The following is a 23,572-nucleotide window of genomic DNA, read 5'->3' on the forward strand; positions in this document are numbered from 1 at the left end:
TACTGTTTTATTTACTTAAAAAGCATGACATTCTTAAAATTACACATATGCTTCTAAAAGGTTTTACTTTGATTCTCGCGAGTATGTAAGGACTTGGAAACCATTGGTACTATGAATTGTGGGTCAACATTTACTGAATAGGATCAATTAGTCTTGTTTAACCAGACGCTAAGCTGTCTACGAGATCTCCGATCTGCTCGTCGGAGATTTACAGAGACGGCCGAGGTCTGGTTGAACGTGCATTGCGGTAAAATGGCGTTTCTAATATAAACAACGTGCGAGTTATGCATTTGCTAATATAATATATGAGAATGGATGGTTATGTCACTATAAATAAACATCAGCTACAACAACATGTCCTGGAATTTCCAATAGAAACCTCTTTTGAATGTGTTAAGAGGAATTCCATGTTCTAGCAGCCGTCCATGTCTCCCGCTTCTTTTGATTTCCAAAGTCTCACCAAATTAATATAAACCTGTCTCTATATAGAAAAAAAATAACACTATTCACTATTTTTTTACCACATAAAACATATACCATCAAAGGGCGAAACAAAGATAAAGAAAGCCATTAATGGTGAAAGAAAACCAATAAATGTTTAATGTCCCTCAATGATAGAGAGATAACCTGGGACTCTAACGAAAGCTGATCAATTGTTTATGACGCCTTCCTTATATTTTGTAAATCAGCTAGTGACATTGATAAAAAATTCAACAGCCTTCTTACCACTTTGAATAAGTCTGATATGGTTTTATATCTGTTTTATGTATCTCTTAATCAATGATAATGATCAGGTTGAAATAGGTTCTGCCTGACAAGCCTCTCTCTTTTAGTTTTCCATTTTAAAAATACATACACTTTTAACAGTTGCAGATTTTCATTTCGTGTAAAAAAAAAATGCATATGTATAATTTTCTTTAAGATAATTTGTTAACATTTTCCTAAAAGCTTGCCTGATTAAACATATTTATTTCATTGCAAGAACTTGGTTGTATGAATTTTAATCTAATTCTATAATCAAATTATCTTTACTAAGGGGGGGGGGGGTTAATTTAAATGAATTTTACATAATAATTATTTTGAACGTACATGTAATTTTCTCTTAAAACTTTATTTGCTGCCAACAAAAATAAAAATATAGCAATTAAAAATTAATTACAAACACAATACAATAATGCTTAGCTTCCCATCATGGATTATTCCACTACAGTGGCGTGTAAAATAATGGACTACTCCTAAGATTTTGACAATATGGGCGGAGTAGAATTAATCCTGTGCCTCCTTTTATGCAGATTGGAATTGCCCACAGAGTTTACACCATAAATGAACTCTTCCATGGAGGGGGTGCATTCAATAATACCCGTATCTGTGGAGTCAATAAAACTCCTTTTCGGCATTTGTTTCGTAACAACTTTTAGCTCTCTGATTTTCATGGTTTGGTGCCAAACAATATATTTACTTTTAAATCTCACTAAGAAAGTTGGGAAGATATACGCGGACTCTGGACTGTGGCTGCAGACGATTCCCATTGACAGTCTTCCAATATATTGATGTGCAGTTTGACCTAGAAACTGGCCGAGAAACTGGCCGGTTTCATAACGTCTTCGAATATTTCTAACACAAACTGTTTAATTTCTTCCCAGAATTCCAATTTACGCAAGCACAATTGAAGTTTTATCCTAACTAAATATAGTCAGCCCGAATTACACACGTGCACAGTGAACCTCCTTTTTGCTTTAAACACTTGCTCACTATTGCTTAATTGTTACATCCATTACAACGTTTTCGTTAATTGCAAATGTGAAGGTCGTCACATTATTAATTTGCATTGATAAATCTTTTTTAGCTCACCGAGACGAAGTCAGGGGGAGCTTATGCTATACCCTCGGCGTCGGCGTCGGTGTCGGCGTCGGCGTCCGGACCTGGTTAAAGTTTTTGTTGCAGGTCCTGTATCTAAGCTATTACTTGTCCTATCTGCACCAAACTTGCATGGATGATGCATCTGGGCCTACTTATGGACTTGGAAGACTTGGATGCTGAATCTGAGTCCTAAATTTCAGATGCTGGAGGAGGTTAAGGTTGTTGGACCAGGTTAAGGTTTTTGTTGCAGGTGCCCTTTGATAGCAATATCTAAGTTACTGCAGGTCTGTACTTCACCAAACTTGCATGGATGGTGTGTCTTATGATACTGTTGCACCAGACAGACTTGAGTGCTGAATCTGAGCTATAGATTTCGGATGCTGGAGGAGGTTAAGGTTTTTGGAGCAGGTTAAAGTTTTTGTTGCAGGTGCTCTTTGATAGCAATATCTAAGTTACTGCTGGTCCGTACTTCACCAAACTTGCATGGATGGTGTGTCTTATGATACTGATGCACCAGACAGACTTGAGTGCTGAATCTGAGCTATGGGTTTCGGATGCTGGAGGAGGTTAAGCATTTTGGAGCAGGTTAAAGTTTTTGTTGCAGGTGCCAATTGATAGCAATATCTAAGTTACTGCTGGTCCGTACTTCACCAAACTTGCATGGATGGTGTGTCTTATGATACTGATGCACCAGACAGACTTGAGTGCTGAATCTGAGCTATAGGTTTCAGATGCTGGAGGAGGTTAAGGTTTTTGGAGCAGGTTAAAGTTTTTGTTGCAGGTGCCCTTTGATAGCAATATCTAAGTTACTGTTGGTCCGTACTTCACCAAACTTGCATTGATGGTGTGTCTTATGATACTGATGCACCAGGCAGGCTTGGATGCTGAATCTGAGCTATAGGTTACAGATGCTGAAGGAGGTTAAGGTTTTTAGAGCTGGTTAAAGTTTTCGTTGCAAGTGCCCTCTGATGATTATATCTTAGTTACTACTTGTCCTAACTTCACCAGAGCGTCTTATGATACTGATGCACCAGGCAGGCTTGAATGCTGAATCTGAGCCATAGGTTTTGGATGCTGGAGGAGGTTAAGGTTTTTAGAGCTGGTTAAAGTTTTTGAAACAGGTGCCCTCTGATGATTATATCTTAGTTATTACTTGTCCTAACTACACCAGACTTCCATGGATGGTGCGTCTTATGATACTGATGCACCTGACGGGCTTGAATGCTGAGTTTGAGGTATAGGTTTCAGATGCTGGATATGGTTAAGTTTTTAGGAACAGGTCACATGTTTAGTAGATAATAGTACTATTTCAAACTTGCATAGTTGATTAAACTGTAATATGAATGAATCACAGAGGAAGCTTCAGATGCAGAGCTTGATCTCCATTATCAAGGATGCTAAAAAATATATCTTAGTTATTACAGGTCCTAACTTCACCAAACTTGAATGGACGGTGTGTCTTATGATACAGATGCACCTGACAGGCATGGATATTGAATCTGAGCTATAGGTTGCGGATGCTGGAGCAGGTTAAGGTTTTAATTGCTAGTGCCCTCTGATGATGATATCTTAGTTATTACTGGTCTGAACTTCACCAAACTTGCATGGAGATGCATCTTATGTATACTGATGCACCTGACAGGCTTGAATGCTGAATCTGAGCCATAGGTTTCGGATGTTGGATGAGGTTTATTTTTTTTGGAACAAGTCACATGTTTTATAGATGATAGCTTGCATAATTGATTTAACTATATTATAAATGAAACGCAGAGGTTGCTTCAGATGCAGAGCCTGATCTCCATTATCAAGGATGCTAAAGAAATCTCCTACCTCACTGAAACCTGCTCGATAGATAGATGTGTTTGTTGATAAATGATATAACATGATTCCTTTGATATAGTATTGTATGGTATGAAACAATATTGTTTAATATGATACAATATAATATCATATGTAATATTATAAAAAGTTATATGATACGATATGATATTGTATCATTTTTTTGGATATTTTATGTTATGATATTGTAACATGATATCGTTATGTATAGTATTGTATATTATGATACAATATTGTATAATATTATATTGTATTATTAATTTATTATTTTATCACATGATACTATTACATAAGATATTGCAAAATATAATATTGTATCCTATGATACAATATTGTATATTCTATAATATTGAATCATACAATATTGTATAATATGATATTAGTTTCTGTAATATAGAATTATATCACATGAAATTGTATAATATGATACTGTAATATTATATAATATGGTATCATACGATATTGTATAATATGATATTGGTTTATAGTATGATATATTATCACATCACATTAAATTGTATTGTATGATATTGTAAAATATATTATTGTATCATATGATACAATATGTATAATATAATGTTGTATTATATATTATATTACTTTATCACATTATATTGTATCATTTGATATGATACAATGTTGTATCAAATTATATTGTATCAGATGATACAATATCATATAATGTTTCAAAAATGATACAGAATCATACAATATCATACTGTATTATACAATATCATATCATATGTTTCAATGTTATGATGTATTATGTAATATGATATTGTAATAAAATACTATATTGTTTTGTATATTATGATATTGTATTATGTGATCAAATACAATAACGTATAACACAATACAATGTCATATCATACGTTACACTATCATATCTCATCATTGTTTATTATGGTATTTTATTGTTTTATATGATATATGTTGTAAATATGATAGGATGCAATATTTAATTTTATATTATTGTATTGATTAACATATGAACATATGATTATCATACAATTTTTTAACAGATGATATACGATATTGTGTCAAAACAGAATCCATGAATATCCAAGATCAGAAAGAATGATTTTCATTTAATATGATAAAGGTGGTCTCATAAAGGTGAAGTCTCATAAGGGTGATGTCTCGTCTCGGTGAGCTTTGTAATCTGTGATTACCTATGTTTCAATGAAAAATGACATTGCTAGCTTCCATTGTTGACTGCGCTGTTTCGGATGTTGTAACTTTTAAACCTTAGATATGCCTGACGTCAGGCAATTAATCTCTAAAATTGGGCAAAAACACACCAAAAATTAATTTTAAACTGTCAAAAATTTATGTGACATAGTTCATAATTGTTTACTTGTATGACGTAAGATTAATTTTAATCAAAGTACTGATAGTACTGAAAAGTGCTAGCCCAGCTTCTATTTGTATACTAGTATAAAAGATATATTATGTATATAACATTTCAGCTTCTGTATACGCAATATATTTCCTCATCACTGCGTTACAGCCCCTGCAATGATGTATGTAAGCCCCGTACAATAAATTCACAATAGTTTGTACTAGCTCATGCAGTAATGTGCACAAACTCCTGAAACTGGATCCCTAACCACTTTAAATGGTGTAAACTTCTGCTCATAGGGGGCGGTTATTCATTGCACCGGAAGTAAAAGTCTAACGACAATAAAGCGCTGAGCTATGCTTAGCACTTTAAAAATGAAAAATTCACCCATAACTTCGATCGTGCACAACTATAACTGTTTTGAAATGAATTAAACGCTTCAATGTATATGTTTATTTATCATTGTTTGATAAAAGTAAGTCTTATTTTAATCATTTTCAGCCTAAATTTTTAACATGGTTTCCTAACATCGGAAATGCCACGAGCGATTATAATTGTTTTGATGATAATTATCTGTTCAAATTAAAGAGTTATTGTGTCTAGAGTAACAATTTGTTTAATTTTCTAGGCTTTTTAACAATCCTTTTTTTTCAATACAAATAAGACGTTTTGAATCATCGCTAGAGCAGCCAGTTTTTGTTAGTAATCGAAGCTCTTTTCGTTTACGCACTTATCAATGTGCATGTTTGGTGATTTTCAATTGTAACATGTAAAATTTCATGCAATTTACCCAAATAGACCCTGACGAAAAAATCCGTAAAAATCACATTTTGCTACAGTTTTCTGCCTAGATCTGTCAACAATGTTAGATATCATTTAAACATTAATAAATTAACGATTTATTAAATTCGAAATAGCTTTTGTCTCTAAATTTAAACCGGTTTTAGTAAAAGAAAAAGAAAGATTCAGGGGGGGGGGGGGGCAAAACAAAGAAGATATAAGCATACCTGAGATCCTGGTTAATCAGAAACTTCGTTTTTCATTTTGCTTTAACAGAATCGAGTTTCTCAACATTAATCATTTTTATATCTCATAGAATACATATATTACCGTTCTAATTGCTTATTATTAGGGCCCCGCAAGGATTTGCGGGTGCCCTATAATAATCACTCTGTCTGTCCGTCCTTCTGTCCGTCCGTCTGTCACTCTTCCGTCCACAAATTTCCTGTTTTTTTCTAATAACTTTTTTTATGGTTGCCCAATCAAGTTCAAATTTGGTATGGTAGTCCAGTAGGCAGAAATACATATTTTGATGCTAAGTTTGGTTCTCTATGTCTTCTGGTTTGGAGCTGGGGTGGTGGGGTAGATTCCTAACTATGCATAAGAGTGAATGGGCAAAGAGAGATAACTGCTGAGAATGTTACCATTGTATACATGGAAGGCTGTGCAATATTTGTCCTTTGGGATTAATTAACCTTCCACAGGAAGAAAATCCTAAGCATTATCTTTATCTGTCACATTGAGATTAATTACTGCACTGCCTGTGTCTGCAAATGAAATTTTTTTTGAAGTTAAGGTCAATTTTGAATGACGTGTAGTATTGTGTACATTCTTTGAAATATGGATTTAAAATATAATATTCATATTTTATTTTGGTTAAAATACCGTACACAATGATTTATGATAATTTTATTGAATTCTAAAATCAAATTCAAATCAAAATTAAATTCTAAAAAAATTATTAGATATCAGTTTTTTGATTCTTTTTTTTTTCTTTTTTAATGGATGTTTTGGTGTTGTTGTTGTTTTTGGTTGCTTTGTTTATATTAAAGTAAACTTAAGAATAGTACCTGAAAATGTTCCTTCTGTAAGCCCTGATTAAATTCAATAAATGGATGAGAGCAGGGAAATTAATCCCCTGAGATTAATTATCTTGCCTGCATGTTTCAGAAAATCTAAGGTCTGTCTTTATCTGTTATATGTATTACCATACACATGTGTCTGCAAGTGATGTTTGTTTGGTATCATTGCATTGGTATCAATTCTTTGTTTTTTTAACAAATTTTATTTCATCCCATGTTAACCCACTTTATCCCGTGGATATGACTCATTGGATATTTTTTTGATATCCCACAGTTGTGACTTTACAATGGGATTTGCCTAGGCATAATGAAGTCAAATAATGTAGAGTTTTATAACAGTGTAAACATTGATTGTGGTGTATAAAACATGGGAAAAATAGAATCTCATATGATTTGTAGAATACATGATTTTTATCCAACTTGTGTGTTTTATCCCCTCACTAAGGCTCAAGAAAAAAACACTTTAATTGTTGGATGAAAATCATATCCAACTACAAATCACGAGATCCTATATATTCCAGTTCTTTACATCTTCTGCAGGGCATTTATTTTTCATCATTGTTAATATAAAGAGGATGGAATTCAAAGTTTTTTTCACTTCTCTATATTAATTGTCATAGCGGGGCCCTTCCTGACTGGTCAGTTTTCTAGTTGCCATTGTTTACAACAGCGATGTAGAGCAAAATCAATACCGGGTATCTAAAACGCTTTGTAAAAGTCGAACCAATATTGTAAAATCCGTATTATGACGTAGTGCGATACTCGGACTACTTTAATGAAAAAAATACCAGCTTTTGAACTTTTTTGGCAAAATATTGCATATAGGGTACCCTCATTGTACGGATAACTCCTCCTACAGTTTTCAAGACAGGAAGTTGTTCTTTTGCAGATCAATTGTACGTATATCAGAGGTGTGCATATTGATAGGTTTTTGATTTCTGATATTTGATGAAAAAAATACCAGCTTTTGAACTTAGTCATTTTTTGGCAAAATATTGCATATAGGGTACCCTCATTGTACAGATAACTCCTCCTACAGTTTTTAAGAGAGGAATTTGTTCTTTTGCAGATCAATTGTACATATATCAGAGGTGTGCATATTGCTAGGATTTTGATTTCTGATATTTTATGAAAAATATATTAGCTTTTGGACTTAGTCATTTTTTGGCAAAATATTGCGTATAGGGTACCCTCATTGCACGGATAACTCCTCCTACAGTTTTCAAGATAGGAAGTTGTTCTTTTGCAGATCAATTGTACATATATCAGAGGTGTGCATATTGCTAGGATTTTGATTTCCGATAATTTATGGAAAAAAATACCAGCTTTTGAACTTAGACATTTTTTGGCAAAATATTGCATATAGGGTACACCATTTCACTGGATATGGGTTGACATGGATTATGGATACAGTTCACATAAAAAACCCGGTAAGCTGTCACATTGACAGCTTTTCACTTGTTCTAAAATTTATTCGATACTTTAATATTTGTTACCGGTAAAACGACTGTACTTAGTCTTGTAAGTTATAATTTAAATACCAGTGCATTAACCATGCCACGGGAAGTTTTTAATTTCGTCTGTTCTTGAACAGTATCAAAAATTAATGCAGCACACAGCATTGAACCAAGTTTATATCAATGAACATTTTCTTTATGTGATTATGTACAGGAATCAAACTCGGAACTCTTGCATAGTCAGAAAGAAGTTTTACCACTGAGCCGATAGCATACGCAAGGTCCATATATCACTGACCACCACACATGTATTCCAACAATACAGGTGAGAGAGAGAGAGAGAAAGAGAGAGAGAGAGAGAGAGGGGGGAGTGGCAGACATGGAGAGATAAAGAGAGAGGGAAAGACAGAAAGATACAGAGATATGTATAACGTTAGATGTACACAGAGAGTGACAGAGAGCACACAGGTGTTGTTTAATTTGTTTAATAGCGAGCGCAGGTCGCCGGCGCGAAGCGAGTTCTACCAGCAAGGCAAGTGTGAATAGAAAATTCGGACTAGTTGCACATTGATTCAGTGGATTTTTTTGGCGTCAGTTACTCAGACCAGTAATGCCCTGTTTTATCGGACCAGCAGTTCTCTGTAAATATGGTTTCCCATTTCACACTCTCACTAGAACAAGATAAAAATAATAAAAGACTATGTACAGGCATTGTAAATATACTGCTAACTGGGGTTGGACACCGTTAAGGACAAAACGGTACAATACCATGCGGCATTTTTGAAACGATAAGGTTTTTTTAACGACACGGTACTAGACCTTATAAATGAGAATGATGATTTGTTTTTTCAATAAATGTGGTTTTGACCTTTTGGTGTTATAATTTATAAAGATAGTATCATATATATACAATAACATTTGAGGTTACAAACGATGCTTATGCTTCATTTTTTTTTAAATTAAAGATAACAAATAAGGGAACAAATAAATTGAACCTGATTCTCATATGTTTAATAAAGTAACCTGTGTTTTCCCCTTTTCCCTGGCAAAATAACTTGCAATGCTTGCAAACACAACCATCTGATTTCCTACTAAGACTAGACAGCCGAGCGCTTTACCCGGTTGCCAGCCATTATTTGGTTGCACACATATTGACGAAACATGGGAAATAGAACGTATTAAATAAAAAACACTTTTGCGCTATTTTTGAAAATTCTTTTTAATTTACATTTATTGCAGAATAAAATTTAAACACTATCATTGATTATGTATATTTTATAATTTATGTATTGATTTATTACTTAAAGTATTGGCAGTCGAATGAAGTATTGTACTAAGAATGATAAAGGAAATATTTTGTTAATTAGCCTATCCTTTTAATACGCAGAGAATTCGATTTTAGCGAGTCTGAAATCGTTTATTTAAATTATTTTAAATGTATAAAAAGGTTTCAAAGATACAGAAATACTGTTATTAGTACCGGTATTAAATGAGACGGTATTTTACTGGCATTTTTAAAGCAACTACTCAGTACATTATTGGTACAGGGTACCTGTATCCAACACTACTGATAACACAACGTTAATTCCATTACATAAGACTAACGGAGTTATCGTCCTTTTGAGTGATGCACAATGGATTTCTTACACATTGATCCGACAGAATTTTTTGGCGTAAGTAAATTTCGACCATCAATGCAATTCCAAAAATGCTTGGCTTTCTCATCTTCTCGCGAGAATCAAAGTTAAACTTTTGAGAAACAGATAAAATGTGTAATTTCAAGAACATCATGCTTTTTTTTAAGTAAATAAAACAGTATATATTTCGCATAGTTTTTTTCAGGGTAATTTTTAAAGAGACGGACGACACTTGACCGACAAATTCAAATTCATTTACGTTACATTGCTACCTTTATTTTTAGCTCACCTGAGCCAAAGGCTCAAGTGAGCTTTTCTGATCACAATTTGTCCGTTGTCTGTCGTCGTTGTCGTTGTCGTTGTCGTCGTCGTTGTAAACTTTTCACATTTTCATTTTCTTCTCAAGAACCACGGGGCAGATTTCAACCAAATTTGGCACAAAGCACCACTAGGTGAAGGGGATTCAAGTTTGTTCAAATGAAGGGCCTCGCCCTTTTTAAAGGGGAGATAATTGAGAATTATTGAAAATTTGTTGGTATTTTTCAAAAATCTTCTTCTCAAAAACTATTAGGCCGGTAAAGCTTAAACTTGTGTGGAGGCATCATCAGGTAGTGTAGATTCAAGTTTGTTCAAATCATGGTCCCCGGGGGTAGGGTGGGGCCACAATTGGGGGATCAAGTTTTACATAGGAATATATAGAGAAAATCTTTAAAAATCTTCTTCTCAAAAACTATCAGGCCAGAAAGATTCAAATTAAAATGGGAGCATCCTCATGTAGTGAAGATTCAAGTTTGTTCAAATCATGGTCCCCGGGGGTAGGGTGGGGCCACAATTGGGGGATCAAGTTTTACATAGGAATATATAGAGAAAATCTTTAAAAATCTTCTTCTCAAAAACTATTTGGCCAGAAAAGCTCAAATTATAATGGAAGCATCCTCAGGAAGTGTAGATTCAAGTTTGTTCAAATCATGGTCCCCAGGGGTAGGGTGGGGCCACAATTGGGGGATCAAGTTTTACATAGGAATATATAGAGAAAATCTTTAAAAATCTTCTTCTCAAAAACTATTTGGCCAGAAAAGCTCAAATTAAAATGGAAGCATCCTCATGTAGTGTAGATTCAAGTTTGTTCAAATCATGGTCCCCGGGGCAAGGGTGGGGCCACAATTGGGGGATCAAGTTTTACATAGGAATATATAGAGAAAATCTTTAAAAATCTTCTTCTCAAAAACTATTTGGCCAGAAAAGCTTAACTTTGAGTGGAGGCATCATCAGCAAGTGTAGTTTGTTCAAATCATGGTCCCCGGGGGTAGGATGGGGCCACAATTGGGGGATTAAGTTTTACATAGGAATATATAGAGAAAATCTTTAAAAATCTTCTTCTCAAAAACAATTTGGCCAGAAAAGCTCAAATTAAAATGGAAGCATCCTCAGGAAGTGTAGATTCAAGTTTGTTCAAATCATGGTCCCCGGGGGTAGGGTGGGGCCACAATTGGGGGATCAAGTTTTACATAGGAATATATAGAGAAAATCTTTAAAAAAATTTCTTTTAAAAACTATTTGGCCAGAAAAGCTCAAATTAAAATGGAAGCATCCTCAGGAAGTGTTGATTCAAATTTGTTCAAATCATGGTCCCCGGGGGAAGGGTCGGGCCACAATTGGGGGATCAGGTTTTACATAGGAATATATAGAGAAAATCTTTAAAAATTTTCTTCTCAAAAACTATTAGGCCAGGAAAGCTCAACTTTGAGTGGAGGCATCATCAGGTAGTGTGGATTCAAGTTTGTTCAAATCATGGTCCCCGGGGCAAGGGTGGGGCCACAATTGGGGGATCAAGTTTTACATAGGAATATATAGAGAAAATCTTTAAAAATCTTCTTCTCAAAAACTATTTGGCCAGAAAAGCTCAAATTAAAATGGAAGCATCCTCATGTAGTGTAGATTCAAGTTTGGTTAAATCATGGTCCCCGGGGGTAGGGTAGGGCCACAATTGGGGGATCAAGTTTTACATAGGAATATATAGAGAAAATCTTTAAAAATCTTCTTCTCAAAAACTGTTTGGCCAGAAAAGCTCAAATTAAAATGGAAGCATCCTCAGGAAGTGTAGATTCATGTTTGTTCAAATCATGGTCCCCGGGGGTAGGGTGGGGCCACAATTGGGGGATCAAGTTTTACATAGGAATATATAGAGAAAATCTTTTGAAAAATTTCTTTTAAAAACTATTAAGCCAGAAAAGCTCAAATTAAAATGGAAGCATCATCAGGAAGTGTTGATTCAAGTTTGTTCAAATCATGGTCCCCGGGGGTAGGGTAGGGCCACAATTGGGGGATCAAGTTTTACATAGGAATATATAGAGAAAATCTTTAAAAATTTTCTTCTCAAAAACTATTAGGCCAGAAAAGCTCAAATTAAAATGGAAGCATCCTCAGGAAGTGTTGATTCAAGTTTGTTCAAATCATGGTCCCCGGGGGTAGGGTGAGGCCACAATTGGGGGATCAAGTTTTACAATCCTTAAAAATATTCTGGGAAAGTTTTCGGTCCAAAACTCAGTACTTAGTGTGAAAGCACAGGTTACGAGATTAAAGGTAGATTTAAGTTTGATGAAACCATGATTCCCTAGAGAATAGTGGGGCCACGAAATGGGGAGGGGGGGGGTTTATAGGAATAGAGAAAAATCTTCTTACAGGTACAACAACAAAAGGGGCTTTACTAAAACATAAGAGGTGGATAAAAATTGGCAGATTTTCAATTTTTTTTAAGCAAGATCTACTGTACTCAGTTGTCAAGATATTTTGATACTATAATGCTAATTTGATCAGAATTCAGGCAATTGTTGCTCAGGTGAGCGATGTGGCCCCTGGGCCTCTTGTTATTGATTTATCATAATTCATTATTTGATCACATGCTGCGCTTGCCCCAACGGTCGCACTGTAAAACATATTAGATAAACCTTTTGTAATGTTTCTATGGGGAGGGTAGTCAATCTTTTTTAGACAGAGAGACAGATAGAAAAACAAAGACATAGAGTTACATATGTAATGTTAGATGTACCTAGAGAGTGACAGAACACACAAGTGCTACATGTATATAATTTGTCTATAGATAAACTGTGATTTTGTAATGTTTCTAGGATGAGGATGGTCAATCTTTTTAGTCAGGTATGAGGATTTCTGATGAAAATTTGATTTCTGAAAAGGGTGAATAGATAAAAAGCAATGGTGTGTCAGAGTAATTGAACATTTATGTGTTATAGAAGAGGAAGAGTGAGCTACACCAGGCTTGAACTCGGGAACCTTCAGTTTAAAAACCAACGCTCTACCGACTGAGCTAAAGGGTTACCCCACTAGCTACAGTCCCTGAAACGTTCTACTTTCCCACTTGAATGGTGGGTGCACTCTAAGCGTACGCTGAGCGAACGGTGAGCGCACGCTGAACGGAATTTGGTGAACGCTAATGAACGGTGAATGATGTGCGAACTCAGAACGCAAACGGAGCGCAAAGTGAACGGTGAACGCACGGTGAACGATATGTGAACGCTTTATGAACGCAAGATGAACGGTTTATTCGGAGTGTCTTGGGAGTTATCCTTACATTGTATTTAGTTGGTAATCAGGATAAAATAACAAATAAACTACATGTACAGTGCTGCTATCGTAAAAGTTGACTAAATTATTCAGACCAATATCTTGTAAACTGCATCCTATCCTGCAAATAATCTCTATCCTATCCTATAACATATCATTTATATTTACATTGTATTGGAATAAGAGTTAATTAAAACGAAATTTGATTCAGAAAGGGATTGGAAAATGCATCTTTGTTTCTCAATAAAATAGGATATGTTAAAGAAACCGAAGAATATCCCTTTAACTGAATGATTGAAAGGACGGACTGAAACTAAATTCAACTTGTGTCCAGAGGGATGGGGGGGGGGGGGGGGTAGTAAATCCTGGATTTACTAACTTCAGAGATTCTTAAGGCATGCGCCCAATAGGGGTTAGCAAATCCTGGATTTGCTAACCCCCTTAGTAAATCCTGAAGAATTTTTACTCAAGCACATAACATAAGAACTTAGATCACACCATCTGCAAATGAACATTTACATAATTATATTTTGAATGAATAAATCTACTTTGTAAGAAATACATGACTGAATGTTTAAAAAAAAATCAATATCTACAGACATTTAGATTTTTTTTATTGTATACTTTTGTAATGTAGGTAAAACTAATTTCAGTTTCCACATCAATAAACTAAGGACATTCAGTAAAGCCCTGATTTACATTGACTGTGTTAAAATCAGGGTTAGTGGATAAATTAGTAGTGACTAAGGCTACTTTTCACTGTTTCTGTAAATTCCAAGAATTAAAATAATTCCAAATTCAATTAATACTCTGTTATCAGTTGATATTCTGCTATCTTTTTAGGTTTCATCCTCATTGAAGGTAGTAACAATTGGTCCTGGATGCACTTATGGAAAACCAACAAACAGTCCTGGTATAGTATGTACATTTATTCAATTATGAAACATTAATAATTTATACAGACAATCAATCATTATTATACCCCCGCTCCGAAGGAATAGGGGGTATACTGTTTTACCCATGTGTGTCTGTCTGTCCGTCTGTCTGTAACAAAAATTCTGTCGCATTTATCTCAGCAACTATTCATTGCAGATGCTTGAAATTTTAACTGGTGGCCTCTTGGTACTTAAGGTATCGCTGTGTGTGTGTGTAATCTATTAACAGTAAACTACACGGTAAAACTTTACATGTAATGAACACTAATTTCAACACGTATCAAGTGATGCATTAATATTTATTTGAATATGATGTGCTTACTTTTTAGGTTTTATCCTCATTCAAGGAAGTAACAACTGGTCCAGTTATGGAAAACCACCACATAGTCGTGGTATAGTATGTACATTTATTTTATTACGAAACATCAGCAATTTGTACAGCTAATCTCTCATTCTTCTTTCAACACTGGTATGAATCTGGTGAATTGTTTAATATATGTTTACATTAAGTACAAAACAGGAAGTAAATTAAAGTGAACCTTCTCAGACACTACCTAATCAGTTTAAAGGTGGCAATGTTGATCATTTTAATCACATTTTATTCAGCTAATCTCTATGTATTCTTTCAATAATAGGATAACTAGATTTTATGTTTACATACAAATGTGAAGGTTGATTCAGCTAAGTGTCGTTGATACTACTACATTACATCAAACAGTCTGGTCAAACAGAGTGAAAAGGGGAACAACTCAATCTCTTTTGTTGCCAGTTTTAATATGAAAAGAGTTATTCCCCTTTTCACCTATTCCTAAATCATTACATTCATGTTTAATATAGATAACAATGTAAAGAGTAATCAACTTTATCCATTACCTAGTAGGAATATAAGTAAAATACAAAATAATTAATATCCTAAAAAAAATTGATTCAATACTAGTATAAAACTCTTTGAATAACTGCATGTACCTGAAATGATTGATTGAGACACTGCCAGACAGACACAAGTCATGATGATGATTGTTCAGAAGTCAATTTCTCTCCCAAGATATCCCCTACTTAATTTCTATCTTATCATCAACTTTAAACAGAATTGAATATCAATCCATGTTAATGTGTCTAAAAACTTTCAATGGTTGATTATTTAGTGGGATGGGTTAGATAATGACGGACCCAAAACAGGGATTCGATCAACGGGTCCTCTGAATTTTAAGTTTTCTCAACTAACTGAGCTATCTGGCACCGTCATCCCACTGTTGTGACCGTCACATTTGTAAGATTTTCACCCATCATTGATTTAAGTAGCTGAACAGCTCAGTCCTTAACTATTTCTGTTATCAGCATTTGTTTGGTATTTATTTTTTACATGTATGTTCTCCTGTGTGTCTTTTAGGTTAATGTAATACATGTACATGTACTGTTGTGTAGAATTGTGTGGTCTCTTTTTAGGTCTATAGAGTATGGTTTTCAAAGATACAGTAGACAAGAGAAAGAAAAGAGGATTAATTGTATACGGTATAGTATTCATGAATATTATAAACTGTTCATAAGGCAGCTAACCTGTTCCTTTCTTGGTTACTCAGGTGACCTATTGCTATCGTAAGTTCGTTGTTGTGTGTCATTCATAGACATTATAGTATACAGCTCTTAAGTGGGTATGCGGGCAGTAGTCATTTTGTTAGCCCTATGGTAAGAACTGTTGCTTGAGAGCAGAACAATTTCTTACCAAGAGATTAACAAAATAAGAACTGCCCTCATTCCCATTTAGTGATTGTTTTTGTTCAAACAAGGGAAAACTATCATTGTTGTAATGTCAGGGCTGGGATATTGTCAAATTATTTGCTCGTGGAATTGTCAAATAATTGGCCAGGGTATGGGGTAAAGCATGGGCCATAAGCCAGTAGTCAAAGACCTCATGTATAATTTGGTTAGTTCCTGTATTGCACACATTTGATAATGATGTGCGCATTGTGTTTTGATAACAATTATAGTCTGTTCTCTTGCTGAACTGCACTGCACCTGTACTTTTTAATGCATTTTACGTAGTAGAACTTACCGAATGCAGCAGTTATGGGCCATAATTACAAAATATGGAATAGGATCAACCAAAAGGCAAAGCTTCTGCCCGCCCTCTTCTCTTAAACAGACCCAAAACTTAAAAATGGTTATTAATTTTAAAGTAACATGATCCAATATATTGATTTAGCATTTAAAAAAAATTGTATATATTGAAACAAATTTTTCCACAGTCAACTTCAGTAGATTTAAAAACCATAGATAAAAGTTGTTTGAGCATTGGACTTATTTTTTGTGTTTATTCATCCCCGGTACCAAGAAAAAGGATTTATTGAATATATATAGATATAGAATATATATATAGAGAAATTATATAGTACATGTTTAAAGGAGAGAGATGGATAATATATGGTGAGAAGAGAAAGTGAGAGGGAGATACATGGAGAGAGATACATTTAGAGAGAGAGAGAGATCAACAGTCCATATTCAGTAGAGAATGACGTGCATGCTGTAAGTTTTCTGAAGGTCATCTCTTGTTGATCAAACTCACTCAGAGATTATACTTTTACATTTTAAGCAGAGAAACTCTCTCTCTCTCTCTCTCATACACTTATCAATCATTTTTGTCCCCCGCCGCAACGCGGAGCGGGGACATAGAAATGCCAGGCGTTCGTCCGTACGTCTGTCCGTCACACTTTTTTGTAAGCGCTCTCATGCCTACAAATTTTGACGGATTTTCATTAAATTTATACCAAATGTTTATACCACTATTACCTTGGTCAAGTTCGAAAATCAGCATTGGTCGGTACTTTTTGTTGGAGTTATGGGACTTTGACCACAATAATGACTCCGTTTTATCCAAAAATTGACCTTGTAAGCGCTCTCATGCCTACAAATTTTGACGGATTTTCATTAAATTTATACCAAATGTTTATACTACTAATACTTTGATCAAGTTCGAAAATCAGCATTGGTCGATACTTTTTGTTGGAGTTATGGGACTTTGACCATAATAATGACTCTGTTTTATCCAAAAATTGACCTTGTAAGCGCTCTTATGCCTACAAATTTTGACAGATTTTCATTAAATTTATACCAAATGTTTATACCACTAATACCTTGGTCAAGTTCCTAAATCAGCCTTGGTCGATAGACTCGATACTAGTATACTGCTTGACCGGCGGGGGACCCAGGATTTTTTCTTGTTGGGGGATATTTTTTTCTACTGTTTGAGCATTCTATAATCAGTACCATAATAATGAACCATCATTTATCTCTAAAGAGAAAATGTATTATAACTTTAAAGTAACATCTGTTTTTAAACTAAAGATTTGTTAAAATTTGATGTTATACATGTATCTATAAAACTTTTTAATTGAAAGTAGTTAATGTAATAGACCATGATTGACATTATACTTTTTTCATGCAGGTAATGATATAAAGACCTAGACCCTCCAGACCATGGACCCAGCAAGTACAACATATAAAGTACATCAGTGCTCTAAGTGTACCGGGGACACAGAGTACTATTGTGAATCATGTCCATGTGATCTCTGTCAAATGTGTAAAGAAAACCATGTGAAAAACCTCCAAACAATAGACCATTATGTTGTGTCACATCATGAGAAATTCAACAACATCCCAACACAAGAGATCTGTGTGAGACATTCTAGCCATGTTTATATAAAGTATTGTGAACCTTGTCAAGTTCCTGTGTGTGATTCTTGCTTTGGACATAAATCTCACAGATTCCCTGTTTCTCTCTTTCGACAAAGTAAGCACAAGATTCTAAGCTTACGAGGAGCTTATAAGACAAAGCGACAACAACACAAAGGAACCATTCACAGCATCAGAAGTGAGGCTCTCTTTTACAGACCTGTTCACCTGCCACGAATCACAGATGACATCAAAACCTGTCGCACAGAATTCTCCCGCTATCAATCAGAGATGTTAACAAAGGCCCAGAGACTGAAGAAGCTCATTGACTATGTGGTATATGATCTATTGAATAATGTGTTATGTGACTTTAATTTCAAGCACAGATGTTTAAAACAGAAGATGGAAACAAACAGATATATTGTCAGCCTACAGAGATACGTACACATGTATGAACAGTCAACATTCAGTGCACTACAATTCCTCTCCTCCATAAAGACAGCCCTCCCCCAGATACATATTACACTCCATACCAGCCAGCTCTCCATGACTGAGTCACTCAACAAGGAGGACGTGATGGAGTCACTGAGTGCAATCCAAATCACAGAGAGAGGAAACCGACGCGTAGGAAACCAGTGTCTGCTGAAACTGACGTCTGGTGCTGAGTTCCATCAATCTCTCACAGTGACAGGTGTTGATTGTTGTTATCACATTTCCTGTGTGACATCAGACCGGGTCTGGGTCAGTGATGATAGAAAACATCTCATGTTGACAGACACAACAGGTGTCCCTCTACATCGTGTGGAGGATTCATGTCGTGGTTTATATAGAGGTAATGGATTACACACAGTGAACAGTGAGAGTGAACTGATTTATATAGATAGGAATTATAACATTAAGAAACGATCAAAGGATATGAAAACAACCAAAACATTGATAATGAAAAAAATATTCTCTAAATGGAGACCACGGTGTGTGTACTGGTCCCCGTCCACCGGGGATCTACTGGTCGGGATGTATAGAATGAAAGCATGGATAGGCAAGGTAACCCGGTACAACCAGAGTGGACAACTCACACAAACCATACAGTACGACACAGGACGGGTACTGTATATTAGACCTAGCTATATAACAGAGAACAACAATGGGGATGTCGTGGTGTCTGACTCTGGTGCTGTAGTGGTGACAGAGCGTGGAGGAAGACATCGTTTCTACTACACAGGACATCCATCAGGATCAGTACTATGGCCACGTGGAATCTGTACTGACCCACTGTCACACATCCTGGTGTGTGATCATAGAACCAACACAGTACAGATGTTAGACGGGGACGGTCAGTTCCTGTCACATCTACTGATAAGACCATCAGGAATATTCTCACCATACAGCCTGAGTTATGATGTCAACACTCACCGTCTCTGGGTCGGGTCAGGGGACAACAACACGGTGGTTATATACAGGTATATCACCAGACAGGACGCTCTGACATGTAAGTCTGAGTCATTATTGTTTACAATTATATAGAAGTATAATATATTTTGTTTGAGACATGTATATGTACACACTTAACAAGTTGTCAGTAGCAGCTTATTTATCTTTGTTCAATAAATTTATGTACAAGTATTTAACTCTTAATAGCTTGTTAGATTTAAAAACACACAGGAATATGCTATTAAATAAAATGAATTATTTAGATACATCTGTGTATTATTTCAATTGATTAATGAATTAATCACAATCACATGTCATTGTAATTACAATGTTATTGATAAACTGTTTTAATTAATACATCTTAAATGTGTGTTAGTATACAAAAGCAGACAACTGTTTTAATAAGATTAATTAATTTAATTCAATTATCATATAAAGCAATACATGTGTGATGTTTGATTTATTGCAGACACTGCTGATAAACTCCACACCAGCCAGCTCTCCATGACTGAGTCACTCAACAAGGAGGATGTGATGGAGTCACTGAGTGCAATCCAAATCACAGAGAGAGGAAACCGACGCGTAGGAAACCAGTGTCTGCTGAAACTGACGTCTGGTGCTGAGCTCCATCAATCTCTCACAGTGCCAGGTGTTGATCGTTGTTATCACATTTCCTGTGTGACATCAGACCGGGTCTGGGTCAGTGATTATAGAAACAATCTCATGTTGACAGACACAACAGGTGTCCCTCTACATTGTGTGGAGGATTCATGCAGTAGTGCTTTATATGGATTACACACAGTGAACAGTGAGAGTGAACTGATTTATATAGATAGGAAATATAACATCAAGAAACTGTCAAAGGATATGAAAACAACCACCACATTTATAGAGAGAACAGACTCTACATGGCTACCATGGTGTGTGTACTGGTCCCCGTCCACCGGGGATCTACTGGTCGGGATGTATAACAATGATACAGAGACAGGCAAGGTAACCCGGTACAACCAGAGTGGACGACTCACACAAACCATACAGCACGACAATACAGATCTGGGACTGTATAGAGAACCTCACTATATAACAGAGAACAACAATGGGGATGTCGTGGTGTCTGACCGTGTTGGTTTGTCTGGTGCTGTAGTGGTGACAGAGCGTGGAGGAAGACATCGTTTCTCCTACACAGGACATCCATCAGGATCAGTAATATGGCCACGTGGAATCTGTACTGACCCGCTGTCACACATCCTGGTGTGTGATGATAAAACCAACACAGTACAGATGATAGACAGGGACGGTCAGTTCCTGTCACATCTACTGACAAAATCACAAGAGATGGATGGACCACAGAGCCTGAGTTATGATGTCAACATTCACCGTCTCTGGGTCGGATACAACAACAACAAGGTGTGTGTCTACAGTTATATAGACACACAGGACGCTCTGACAGGTAAGTCTGTGTTTTAACAGGCAGTGTTAATTGTTTGTTTATAAGAGAAATCTGGATTTTTTTTGTATATTTCTATCATTTTTTGTTAGTGTTAAACTTGGTTTAATTTTAATTAGAAAAATAATAGATTTGTCTTTAAATACAAAGGAAAAGAATTACACGTACAGACAGATATTATGCTGAATATGGAGATTTTTGTCATTAATTATTCAATAAATTAAGTACAACTACATTGTAATTATGATATCTATTAAATAATAGTTAATTAATGCCTTGTTGTAGATAAGGATACACACCCCACTGGTGTGGAGGCTATGTCTAGCTCCACTGATGGGGAGGCCATGTTTAGCTCCAGTGATGGGGAGGCCATGTTTAGCTCAACAACAGCCGTATAATGGAGATAGCTTGGATATTGACAGGTTGTAAATGTTTCTGTACAAATCTAGTCTGCTCTCAAAACCACACATGTTGTTTGTCACTTTGTTCAACATCTGCAGCTGAAATTGACCTGTGTATAATTCACATGGACTGTAATACTGACTCCTGTTAATTTCAATCTTTGTGATGTTAATTAAAAACATGCATGTCTGTCTTTTGATGAATGTAGACTAAAGTTCAGTGTGTATAACTTTTCAATTGAAATGATAATCTAATCAATTTGATAATTTAATTTTAGCCCGAGCCTATTTTTGCACCCAAATGAGAGCTAATGTATTATTTTTTTTAGATATATCAGTTTTAATGAAATTTATATGGATTGTCTCCCTTACATAACAGCAAATTATTTAAGCAATACACTTTTGTGGATGTTGCAGGATAAAATTGTAGTCAATAAATGCTATTTTTTTTGATATATCCATTCATATTTTAACACCAAGTTTATTCTGCAATATTCACCAGAACTTAATTTATTGTCTATCAACAGCTCTTCTATTTAAGAATAAATTTATGAAGGGACCTCTATGAATTACAATCTTTATTGTTTTCTTGTTTAAGCTTGCAAGAGGTGTGATGGTATTTTATGAACATTTGAAAAATTTACATTTAGGTCATTGGTTGCCGTGCAGTTAAGTAAAAACATTGGCTCAGTAAGGGTATATGTTTGTGAATGATTGTGAAACTTAGTATTCTCTCTCTCTCTCTCTCTCTCTCTCATTTAAACATTTGCACCTAATGATATACTATGATGTAACTTGTAATAAACATGTGTACAAATTCTAATTAATTTTAGATACCAGAAAACTATATCAAGTATCAGCGAGAAACAACATAATTCATGTAAGTAACTTTTCTCTGTATAAGCTGCAGGTAATGTATATTATTAAGAAGGGAATGTTAACAGGAGCACTAGCAATTATACATCAATGGATTGCTCAATGTTTTGATATTATTGTCTGTCTGGGTTTTTTACTAGATAGGTTCTTTTAAGGATATCACTCAATGAGGTTGCAAGGGGTATAATGTTTTTGACCAGTATGTCAGTCAGTCTGTCCGTCAGTCCTGTTCTTTTTTTGTAAGCACAACTTCTCTTTAATCGTTGCAAAGAATTTTATGAAACATTGTGGATAATTAAGACACAAAGTGTAGATTTGCATATTACAAGGACAATCTGATTCCATTATTTTTATAGGAACTTTGGCCGTTTTAAACTTTTTTATCTTATATTGAGTATAGTAATACACAGTTTGTAAGTGTTACTCTTCTAAAATTGCTCCATGGAATTCAAAGAAACTCTGTGGGCATTTAAGACAAGATGTGTAAAAGTGCATATTACCAGAAATTCTGTTTCCATAATTTTTTTCTTGAAAATTCTTTTTTTTTAGACTTATTTTTTTTTAAATGTAAAAGACAAAGGAATAGATGTGAACATTTGCAGGAAGTTTTGAGCTAATAAGGTTTTGCAAGTTATGGTTTTTGCCAAATTATTTTCTGTATTGGGAAGCGTTGGGTGTGTGAGCTTACATTGGAACTAAACTTGATTATTGATTCACTTTAACTCATTGTGAGACAGACAGGCACCAGGGTAGAATTATTGAAATATGCAATTGATGGAGAGAGAGAGAGAGAGAGAGCACTAATCTTTAAAAATTGATATATTATGTGAACTATGTCGTTATGAAGATTTATAATTTAGGGTGAGACAGACACTGGGGTAGATTTATAGGATATTTATTTGATGGAGAGAGAGAGAGAGAGCACTAATCTTTAAAAATTGATATATTATGTGAACTATGTCGTTATGAAGATTTATAATTTAGGGTGAGACAGACACTGGGGTAGATTTATAGGATATTTATTTGATGGAGAGAGAGAAAGAGAGAGAGAGAGCACTAAGTTTGTAAATTGATATATTATGTGGACTATGCCGTTTTAATGATTTTTAATTTTTGAACCTGTTAAGGTTGTTAAAGATTCATATAAAGATATTACATGTAGTAAAGTAAGAATATACAAATGATATTAATGAATGACTAATCATATAACACTTATAAAATCTGAACATGTATT

General features: G+C 35.0%; 2 protein-coding genes across 5 annotated transcripts in view; both read left to right on the plus strand.

The window, feature by feature from the left end:
- The window catches only part of LOC117683150 (uncharacterized), a 125,727-nt gene that overhangs the window by 74,575 nt on the left and 27,580 nt on the right, over nt 1-23,572 (plus strand). Inside the window, exons 8-9 of one of the 2 annotated variants that reach the window (XM_066083220.1) lie at nt 19,016-19,672; nt 20,084-21,064. In XM_066083220.1, the coding sequence (XP_065939292.1) occupies nt 19,016-19,672; nt 20,084-21,064 (1,638 nt within the window). The remainder of the gene's footprint in view (nt 1-19,015; nt 19,673-20,083; nt 21,065-23,572) is intronic. The other variant, XM_066083221.1, reaches the window with a different exon arrangement.
- LOC117682306 (uncharacterized) overlaps nt 1-23,572 on the plus strand; it is a 49,721-nt gene that overhangs the window by 1,491 nt on the left and 24,658 nt on the right. Inside the window, exons 2-6 of one of the 3 annotated variants that reach the window (XM_066083228.1) lie at nt 8,575-8,685; nt 14,423-14,497; nt 14,672-14,754; nt 14,844-14,906; nt 15,961-16,026. The gene's annotated coding sequence lies outside the window, so the exon portion shown is untranslated. Of the gene's footprint in view, nt 1-8,574; nt 8,686-14,422; nt 14,498-14,671; nt 14,755-14,843; nt 14,912-15,960; nt 16,027-23,572 lie in introns of all 3 variants that reach the window. The other 2 variants (XM_066083227.1, XM_066083229.1) reach the window with 2 other exon arrangements.

The sequence above is a fragment of the Magallana gigas genome, chromosome 4, assembly GCF_963853765.1.
Source record: "Magallana gigas chromosome 4, xbMagGiga1.1, whole genome shotgun sequence".
Lineage (NCBI taxonomy): Eukaryota > Metazoa > Mollusca > Bivalvia > Ostreida > Ostreidae > Magallana > Magallana gigas.